An 11,074-nucleotide genomic window follows, 5' to 3' on the forward strand; every position below is an offset into this window, starting at 1 on the left:
AGGCCTATATATCTGTGGTCTATTATTTCTTTACCAATACGGGTGTCAAAAGCAAAGGCAGCTGGTGGCATCTTAATTGGGGAGAACGGTCTCATAACTATGGCTAGAACAGAATGAATGGAATGGTATCAACCACATGATTTCCATTCCAGCCATTATAATGAGCACTCCTCCCCTCACCAGCATCCTGTGGTCAAAAGTTATGGTAAAGTGAGTGTGGGATAACATTCAAAACTTCAACTTAAAGAGGACTTTGTGTAAATATATGTTTGTGCGAATATGGTATTAGATTTATTATGTTTGATAACACCTGATACTAAGGTTATTTCCAGGCTTCAGCAGGATTAGCTTAGTTCATTTACTAATTAACTAGTAGGGTTGAATTAATTCAGTTAGTAGGGGTGAGGTTAGGTTAAGGTGAGTCTGTGATTCCCATACAGGTGGCCTGGGAAGAGGTTCGGGATAGGCCTATCTAAACAGTATTTTAAGTGGAAACACACTACCTTATGCAAACAAATACTAGAGGGTAAGCACACAGTAGTAGAATTCAAGTACAGTGTAGTATATTTCAATCCTGTTGCTTCCTGTGGCTAGTTATGTTCCATAATTGATGTCGTTTTCCAGAAAGGTATAGTGTTACACAACTTAAAACAAACTATTCTTATTTAAGCTGGATGTTACCTGATATTGCATATAGGATCTGATATTGTTATGCTATTTTATTGCTTTTATCGTCAAGCTTGATTGCGACTGTGCTCATCCCATCTGTGCGGGTCTTTCAAGTGCCTGTCTTCCTTTATTTGGAGAGCAGAAGATGGGGATTAAAAAGAGAAGATTACACATGCAGTTTAGCCCTCTCTAATACAGACTCCTTTTATTACTTTTCAGCCAGGGAATTAGAGGCTCAGAGAGCAGTTTAATCTGAGGCAGAAGCTCAGAACCTCACAGACAGCTGTTATGGAATGATCTTATCAGGACAGCAGCTTAGTGTACCAACGGGAAATGAGATATATTGTCACGTTAGTCTCGATGGATCCATCCACAGTGTTCTCCCATCTCAACCATTGATTGAACTCTGGCATAGTCTGCCATCCTAACTGAGCTGCCAGAGAGGAAGGTAACTAACTGTTCAGGGATGTGACCATGAGACCAATGGTGATTAAAACAGCTGTTTCCGTCCTCTCTGGCAGCTCAGTTAGGATGGCAGAACATCACACTATTACTATGGAGACGGAACAGAAGTTCATCTGAGTTAATTTCATCCCCAGCTTTGGAGGACAATGCTCAACCTCATATAGGGTAAACCTATCAAACTATTAGTGTTACTGTCAATTGGATTATAAACCTTGACTCAACTGTTTGACCATGACCAGAGGATGTAAACCAACTACTCTGTACACATTTTAGTAGGAAACTATATATGAGAGAATGTGTGTAAGTTGACAAAAAATATCAAAGACGACACCTGCAGGACCTCTTGGGGTGGTGAGGTATATCACATTGTCTTGGGCAGTCAGCACATGGCTGAAGCTACCTGCCCTATTAAGAGCAGATCTAGGCCTAATAAAAAGCATAAGCCCAGCAGTGACACTGTTTAGACACGTTGACGTTGGGAGTAGGTATCGCTCCACACCGGTAAAGAGGGCTTACTGCAGGACTAATGAGGACTCCGCAAAGGTCGTTCTTACTCAGACTAACTGGGACACTGCTGGAGTTCCACTTGAATGTTCTAGAACTGACTCTAGAATTTTTATGTCAAGTTTCTAGAATGTCAATGTGCGAGAGACAGTCTTACTGGATTTTGAACCACTCATAAACGTGTTTATACAAGGAAAATTAATGTTTAACTTGGTTATCCAATAAAGATCAGGCCCTGATGTCAGTCCACAGTGGGAGAATAGGCCTGCTAGGTAGAGATACAGTATAACCAGTGCGGTAGAGGACATTTTGGGATAATCCTAAAACGGATTGGAGATTGGAACATGTGACGAGTGGATTACCGCTCCCTGCAGTTTGGGACATTGTAGGGATATTGTAGTGACTGGCAGGTTTGGCCAAACTGGAGGATTCACATTTTTCTACACCTGTGATGGTGCATGCAAAGTTGTGCTGTGATTTAACTATTGTAGGGAGACAGTGACTGCCAAATTATACAAAAAGCACAGCTGGTTTGAGGGAACATTGTGTGTAGACAATTGGTTTTTGACATCCTCAGCTATATGGGTAATGAAATGTCTTCATAATGTTGCAGTTAACATAATGCTAGAAGAGAGAAAGTTTCATGGCGTTGCAGTAAACATGCCACAGTATCTAATAATGTAAACATGCTACATGATCTAATAATGTAAACATGCTACTGTATCTAATAATGTAAACATGCTATAGTACCTAATATTGTAAACATGCTACATGATCTAATAATGGTAACATGCTATAGTACCTAATAATGTAAACATGCTACAGTACCTGATGTAAGCATGCTACAGTGTCTAACAATGTAAACATGCTACAGTACCTAATAATGTAAACGTGCTACAGTACCTAATAATGTAAACGTGCTACAGTACCTAATAATGTAAACGTCCTACAGTACCTAATAATGTAAACGTGCTACAGTACCTAATAATGTAAACGTGCTACAGTGTCTAACAATATAAGGGGTGGCAGGTAGCCTAGTGGTTAGAGCTTGGTTGGCAGGTAGCCTAGTGGTTAGAAAGGTTGCAAGATCGAATCCCTGAGCTGACAAGGTAAAAATCTGTCGTTCTGCCCCTGAACAAGGCAGTTAACCCTCTGTTCCTAGGCATCATTGAAAATAATTAGTTTTTAACTGACTTGCCTAGTTAAATAAAGGTACAAAAAACATGCTACAGTATCTAATAGTGTTTCACAAGGGCTACAAAGTCAGGTAAAAATATATGTAATTCATGTATCTATTCATTAATTACATTAACAATTCAGACATCTCGATTTAGTCGAAACAGAATGTTGTAACCAACCCTACCCATGACCCTTAATTGGGAATATCACTCAACTCTTGTTTGGTATTTAAACTTGACTGCTGACACGCAAAACATTTTGGGACTGAATCAAGTGGACTAATGAAAAAAATATATATATAATTTTGGAGTGGAATTCCACTTTAAGGTTTTTACCCCATGCTAAGAGGACCTGGTTCCATGGTGTGACTGACTCGGCCATCTGGCTACATGACCTGTTCTCGGTAAGTCTCTGGCCCTATCCCGTTCTGTCCCTGTCCTGCTCTCAGGTCAACTAAGCTCAGCTCCCTACTGTACCGTGACGATTGCAACTGGATGATCCGGGCCTGCCTGGCTACTACACAATTGGCTTATATTTAAACTAACAATTATTTTCTAGTGTACTTCATGATTTGCATGCATACATTGGTAAATAACAAATGGATTGTGCAATGTGGCCAAGGATAAGATGTTGGCAAGGTATTGTAGGCTACCTCACGCAACATGCATTGACATCAACCTAGGACAATACTGGTAGGGTGTGTTTGAGGTCAATCCTATTGGTGGGTCTTGACAGTGCCAACACCATTCAGCCCTTATCCCTATTGGTCTTCTATTGGCAACAGACCAGAGGCTCTCCTCACCCATGGACAAAAGTGCATGGTCAGCAGCACAACCAGAGACAACCTACTCCCTCATTTTATCTGGTTCATATGCAGTCAATGAACTAAAGCAGACCAGACCCAGACGCTAATGCATTGGTGCCTACAGTATGGGCGCGCCACCCCTTAAGCGGACAGTAACTGACCATTTTGTTCCATATTAAGACAGCGTCAGCGGGACATCATTTACCCACCATCTTTAAAAAGAGCATGGTCAGCAGCACTCACCCTAACTGCAACACAACCACCTCTGCTCCCTACAACCAGTGGGTTCAGGGGATCATGGCGAGACTGGGGCATGTATTTTAGATCTAAATAGAGCAAATGTTTGAAAAAGAAGTGGACAGACATCAAGCTGTCCAACTACCTAAGACCAATTTGATCATGACGTTTGGACTTAGTGAACACCCTTCAGTTGAGTCATTACAGTCATCAACCCTTGTCAGAGCCTGGCCTTTGAGTCAATTCATTTAGGACACTGGAAGACGCTTCGTCACTGTTTCTTAACTAGCGGTGCAGTGAAATAGCCTAATCACCAGAGGGCAGCATGTACAAGGACAAATAGATGACTTGGTCCTTCAACGCCAATGTAATGGGCTAATGTTGAGGCCCAATATAGCAAGCCCTGAAATATCTAACAGATTGGCATCAATATGTACAAATGACAGGAAAACAAATCCAAAAAGTTATTTATTCTTTAAATGAACACAAAAAAAATCTTACATTTCATTAAAAATAAAAATCCTGTCATTATTTGTGAAATACATTATTTTCCTTTATGCTACATTTAGGCAAACTCATAATGCCAAGGTTGTTTTCTAAAAACTCAACCTGAAGTCGTCCATCCATCAAACATAAGCTATAATAACTACCAGTCTTGTATCCACACCTCAGCCATCCATCCTATTGTACATGGTCAATATCTAGTCCTTACGAAGGACTACATTTGAGTAAATTGTACTTTGACAGAATTGAACTGCTAAAGTAGAATTATTGTAAAATAAATCAATGTAGTCCTTAATTTAAGGGCTAGGTCATATATACACGTCAATTGTGACCGTTTATTTCGTCATCTCTTCCACTAGGGCTAATCCTTGTCCTCGTCGCTGCCATTTTGGTCATCGTCGATGTCCCTGCGTGGCAAGACAGTGCGGTACAGAGACGTCCCTTTAGCCTGGATAAAGGTGAGGGTCATCTTGTCCTTGGTTACCTTCAATACAATACAACTTTATTGATCCCTCAGGGAATGGCAAATGTACGTCTGAAATGGCACCCTATTCCCCATGTAGTGCACTATTGACCAGAGACTATTGAGAACAGGCTGCCATGTAACACATCTAAAGTCCATCTACAAGTATCAAAACCACAAACAGTATACAGACAATTCAATAAAACGCTAGAATGGACAATTCTATTTATGACTGACCTCTCCGTGGACAAAGCCTCCCAGGGTAGAAGCCTGGCCTGTAAAAAACTTGAGGGTGTCTTTGGGGACATGGTGCCAGTGACGCGTGTCTGGGTCCAGGAAGTTACCGGCACCGCTCACTACATAGCCCACACCAGACTCCTTCAGGTACTGAGGAGAGAATAGGGAGAGGGGAAAATCAGTCAAGGTCATGTTTGGCAGAGCGCAAACATTTTAAAACAGAGCCACTACCTGAAAATATTTTTTAATTGTGTTGAAAAATGTTCTACAGTTTGCCATTCCAAATGATACCAAGATGCAACTTAAAAAACCTCTTAAGGATCCACCCCTTTTTTTCCCCCAATTTTCACCTAAAATGACATACCCAAATCTAACCTCCTGTAGCTCAGGCCCTGAAGCAAGGATATACATACTATTGGTACCATTTGAAAGGAAACACTGAAGTTTGTGGAAATGTGAAAGGAATCTAGGAGAATATAACACAATAGACCTGGTGAAAGATAATACAAAGAAAAAAACCAACCATTCTTTTGTACCTTCATCTTTGAAATGCAAAAGCAAGGCCATAATGTATTTTTCCAGCCCAGGTGCAATTTAGATTTGTCACTAGATGGCAGCAGTGTATGTGCAAAGTTTTAGACTGATCCAATGAACCATTGCATTTCTGTTCAGAGTTTTGTATCAAGACTGTCCAAATGTGTATAATTCTTTTATTAATAACTTCATGTTCATAATTGTGCACTCAAACAGCATGGTATTCTTTCACTGTAATAGCTACTGTAAATTGGACAGTGCAGTTAGATTAACAAAAATGTAAGCTTTCTGCCAATATCAGATGTCTATGTCCTGGGAAATGTTCTGTTACTTACAACCTCTTGCTAATCGCATTAGCCTACGTTAGCGCAACCGTCCCATGGAAGGGTCACCGATCCCGAAGGAGTTTTAACATTATCCATCAATAAATCGAGAATGCTAAAGTGACATGCTAAAGTAAACAATCTTCCATATGGCCTTCCTTTATCTAACAGCAACCCTCTGGTTGATAGAATAGTTGGTTACACCACTAGTAGTTTAGGAGAAGACTATGCGAAATTAACTTTCAAAACCTCCACAAACCTGCAGGTTGTGGTCGTGACCACAGAAGTATGCAGTGGCCTTGTGTTTGACCAGAAGGGGGCGTAGTCTCTTCAGGAGGCACTCTGTTGGGCCGTGCTCGGACACTGACCACACCGGGTAGTGACCAGCCACAAGCAGGAAGTCAGCCTTGGACCGGGCCATCCTCTGTTGCAGCCAGGTCAGCTGGTAGGTGGATACAGTAAATTAAGACTTAGTTATTGATCATTTCCTCTATTACATTGTTTTTTTGAATTTCTGATGGAGAATTTGTCAGCAGTTGCAATTAATTAACCATAAGGACAAAAGAATAACAAGTGTCAAAAGTACATCCAGTTGCAACAATGGTCAGGTTGACAGGGTCGGTGGAACAAAGAAAGTCAATAGAATCTCAAATCTTAAAGTGACTTTAAAAGTTCAAGCCAAAAACATTTTATTTAACAAAGCCCAGAATAATCTGTGTACCTGTCGGTTGGCCTCAACGGTGCTGAGTGGTCCACGGGGCTTCTCATCAATGTAGTCGTCAGAGTTACCACACAGCATCACTGTATCCAGCATCATGATGCTCAGAGTGTGCTTGGTGTTGGGGATACGGAAGTTCAGCTCGTAGTAGTAGTGAGGGAACCGCCTGAGGGGGGAATTGAGGCACAATGAATGAAGACTGCTCAATGAAGGTTAAGATAGAAACAGCTCAGTGAAAAGGTCTGCATCCCGAATGGCACCCTAATCCCAACAGTGTACTATTTTAGACATTTGGGATGCAGACTAGGATTATGCAGTGAAAAGACTGATTCTGCTGCATGATACAACATATATGATGAAGAGAGATAAGGAAAACTTAAAGGTTTTATACTGTCAAAGACTTGCATAAGGTCTAAGCAAAGACAGTGGATAAATGAAGATGTCCCACTCCGGTGGTTTACCATTGAAAAAAAGGGTCACAGTTCCATTCTGCTGAAGGGGTGGCTGTCCCATAGGCACCAATGCATTATCAGCTGGGTCTTGCTTGCTTAGTTCATGAACCAGAAAAGAAGAGCGAGTGAGATATCTCGCCTCTGTCTCTGGTCTAAGTGTCCATTTCTTACCATCTGTCAGACTTGCGGCTGTAGTCGATCTGAGCCTTGACGTTGCCCGCATGGTCGTGGTTTCCAGCCAGGATGTACCAGGGAATGTTGAGAGAGTCAGCCGTGTACACACGCTCAAAGGTATCCTGAGAGGGCAGAGGTAATTTTAGACAGATTGATAAACAAGCACATTCCCATTCTGTTTTCAAACAGTACACATTTAAAATTCCTCAAGACGTAACACACAGCAACTAACCATTAGGATCAGAAAAACATTCACAGCAAAGAAAGTACAGATATTTGATCCATTTTGCCATAGCTGGAGTAACTCTGCTTAACAACTGACCTGGAATCTTGGAGAATCTGCACTATTCACTCCAGAGTAGTAGAAGTTATCACCCAGGGCAAGAACAAAGTCTGCGCCCATCTGCTCTGCTATCTTGCCCATCTCCCAGGCTGTAGCCTTCTCCACTGGTGTGATGTAGGGAGGGTAGGGCACCCCGCCCCAGTCCCCCAGAGCCAGGAACCGGATGGACGTTTGGTTCTCTGGGGGAGAAACCACCACCATACATGTAGTATTATAGCCATTTAACAGACACTTTTAACCAAAGAAATGTACAGTTCAAGTGTATGAGGCCCATGCAGGAATCAAACCCATTACATCCTCCAACAAACGCATAGCGTCTCAGAAAATGTAGTGTATATACACACACAACTTACTATAACAGATTGATTTGTAGCCAAATGGGATGCGTCAGTGGAAGTATAACTGAAAAGCAGTGGAGACTGGTGGGAGGTGCTATAGGAGGATGGGCTCATTGTAATGTCTGGAATGGAATCAATGGAACCGAGTCAAACATGGGTTTTCCATATGTATGATCCCATTCCATTTATTCCATTCCAGCCATTACATGACTGTCCTTCTATGACACCTCCCACCACTGTTGAAAATGTACATACTGCTGCTTTGCTCCAGGTCCTGGAAGGCAGTGGGGAGGCAGTGGACCACAGGGAGGGCAGTCAGCAGGAGGGTAAACAGGGGAAGGGCCATCTGAAGGACAAAAACAAGTCATGATAACTTGCTTTGGTTTTATTTGACAAAATCCAAGTCCAATGTTAGGACTACAGAAGAACTGAAAATACCCTGATATGGCACTTTGTAGCATTTTCCCCGACAAAGCACAAACTACAGATTGAAACTGAAACATGCAAACACTGCCAACTCAGCACGAGCAATAACCTTACATTGCACTAACTAAGAAAACAAACTACCACAAGTAACAAAGGCTCTCGCATCATGTGTTCTCCATCTTCCCCAGAGCAAGCACCACTTCTTGTAAGTCCAAAATGGCAGCTTATTGATTGTTTAGTGAGTTGACCAATCCCAGCTGGGACTCGCTGTTGCCAATCAGAGTTCTAGTACCACTGTGGCAGGGAAGATCGTATTACAGCTTGTCAGAGTTGACCATTCGTAGCCGGTTAGGATAATTAGGTTAATATTAGGGTTAGCTAAAATGGTAACAAATTCAACTTTTGAATTCAATTTGACATAAACTGTATCCTGTCAAACCATGACCCAGGGAAGGGTCATGACTCGTGATCTCATCTCTCTCATGCCCGTTGCATTAGAAGTGTCAAAGAATGAATATAGCAGAAGTTTTGTACCTAACAAACTATTTTAAATAACCTATATCTCACCTACAGAACAGCTTCTCCAAACCCCAGATACAGAGCAGTCAACTTTACACAGAGTAAAAACAGAAAATGCAGATCTATTTAGCAAAAAACAAATAGCCAGCCTTATTCAATATGAAAAAAACCTGAAAGTGCTGTTTCTCCTACACTGAAAACCTACAGGTTGATAAGAATGTCATGTAAATATACTCACTGTGATAAGTGATGGTAGAGAGTTGTCCTGAGTGTCCTACTGCAGCCGGGCCAACACTCATCTGTCTATTCAGTCTCCACTCCTCTTTTATCAGCTCCTGTCTGTCTGTCCTGATAGAACCAAGGTAACCCCAGGGCCAGCCCCGCCCCACCCCAAAGCCCCACCCACAACCCCAGGCCAGTCTGTGATCAAGCCCAGACTACCACCATGCCACTGGAGCATGACAGTTGCTCACACCCTTGACCCTGAGTCAGTCTTGGGATCAGAGGAGTGCTAGCAGCATGTGACTGACATTGGTTATAAAAGCTAATGGTCAGACTCCACATTTTCCACCTCAGTGTTAATCAGCGTTTCTCCTTTTCTGTCTCTCAAACTTATTTTTTTTCTCTCCTCTGTTTACTCTCTCTCTCCTTATCCTCTCTTCACCAGTATCTTGAAGGCTTGATGGATTGCTTTTGAGCAAGGGGTCTTCTTCCTTTTCTTGGAATGCCCCCCCATCATGTTTGCAAAAAAAAGGTAGTTTATTATAAATCACAGCTAGTTTAACTTCACTGTTTACTACTGTACATTTACCTCTATGACCCCACTTCACTGTTTACTACTGTACATTTACCTCTATGACCCCACCAGGCCCCACCTAGCAGCATTGTGTGACCTTGCCATATTCACTCATCTGTCAATGTATGAGCAGATTCTCAGAAACATGACCTGAGAGGTCCTGAGGTCAAAGGAGCTGCACATCAATGATCTAACAGTACACGTGTCAAACCACAGATTATCCATTATATTGACCAGATACTCAATTGGCCGCTCTAACAATAATAAACAATAATAAATGTCTTCAAAAATGGAAGGGAGGAGGCAAGATCAGGTGGGACCATTCTAGCTAATGTGTTTGGACACACCTACAAATTCTAGGGTATTCTTTATTTTCTACATTGTAGAATAATAGTGAAGACATCAAAACTATGAAATAACACATATGGAATCATGTAGTCACAAAAAGTGTTAAATCAACATTTATTTTATATTTGAGATTCTTCAAAGTAGCCACCCTTTGCCCTAATGAAGCTGGTTGAGAGAATGCCAAGAGTGTGCAAAGCTGTCTTCAAGGCAAAGGGTGGCTACTTTGAAGAATCTCACATATTCTTTTTTTTAATTTGTTTAACACTTTTTTGGTTGCTACATGATTCCATGTGTTATTTCATAGTTTTGATGTCTTTACTATTATTCTACTATGTAGAAAATAGTAAATAAAGAAAAACACTTGAATGAGTAGGTGTGTCCAATCTATATATATATATACACACACACGTATATAGCAGCATTGTATAGATAGGTATCTATACTGATGACTATTTTTCAATGACACTTTTAACTTATCCAATCACAGCTGTGAAACACAGAGAGACTTATGAGGTCTCCATGTTTGCAGCAGACACGATCACGGTTCAATAGAAAATGCTGGTGGCGAGTGATTGATCCATTTGATAAACTCCAATAGTGTTTTTTCTCAAATTTGACGGGATGTTACCTATCCTACTAATATAAGTAGACTCAGAACAACCTAAGCATTACAAAACGTACATTTGATCAAATAAGCCACACGTAGTAAAATAAGCCATTACATTTTTTGTTAACCAAATTCGACACTCATTGACCTCCACACAAAAACGACTAGCTTGGCGAGCGAAAAAAACGCAACCCGATGGAGAAAACAGATTTTGGGCCGTAATCCCTCTCTTGTTGCCTCTCCCTCTCTGGTCAAACGTATTCCATGGAAGGCTGTGCACGACCCTTACCTGGTTAGCCAGGTCTTAAACAAAAAAACAGCAGACAATAGGCCCTTCATGGAATGAGTTTGACACCGCTGTAGTAGTGGAACAGGACATTGATAATGTATGGTGGTTAATCGGAATTGTGGGGAAAAGCTGTGAATAAAACTG

The 11,074-nt window shown here is 41.4% G+C and overlaps 1 protein-coding gene across 1 annotated transcript; it reads right to left on the reverse strand.

The window, feature by feature from the left end:
• Positions 1-4,315: 4,315 nt before the first annotated feature.
• On the reverse strand, positions 4,316-9,191 carry ppa5 (Tartrate-resistant acid phosphatase type 5). Its single transcript, NM_001141418.1, is given in 8 exon segments — positions 4,316-4,847; positions 5,064-5,213; positions 6,180-6,362; positions 6,642-6,804; positions 7,262-7,386; positions 7,587-7,786; positions 8,201-8,291; positions 9,129-9,191. Coding segments are annotated over 7 exon segments (1,035 nt in total). The 5' UTR covers positions 9,129-9,191; the 3' UTR covers positions 4,316-4,724.
• Between the last annotated feature and the right edge of the window lie 1,883 nt (positions 9,192-11,074).

Source organism: Salmo salar, chromosome ssa12 (genome assembly GCF_905237065.1).
Source record: "Salmo salar chromosome ssa12, Ssal_v3.1, whole genome shotgun sequence".
Lineage (NCBI taxonomy): Eukaryota > Metazoa > Chordata > Actinopteri > Salmoniformes > Salmonidae > Salmo > Salmo salar.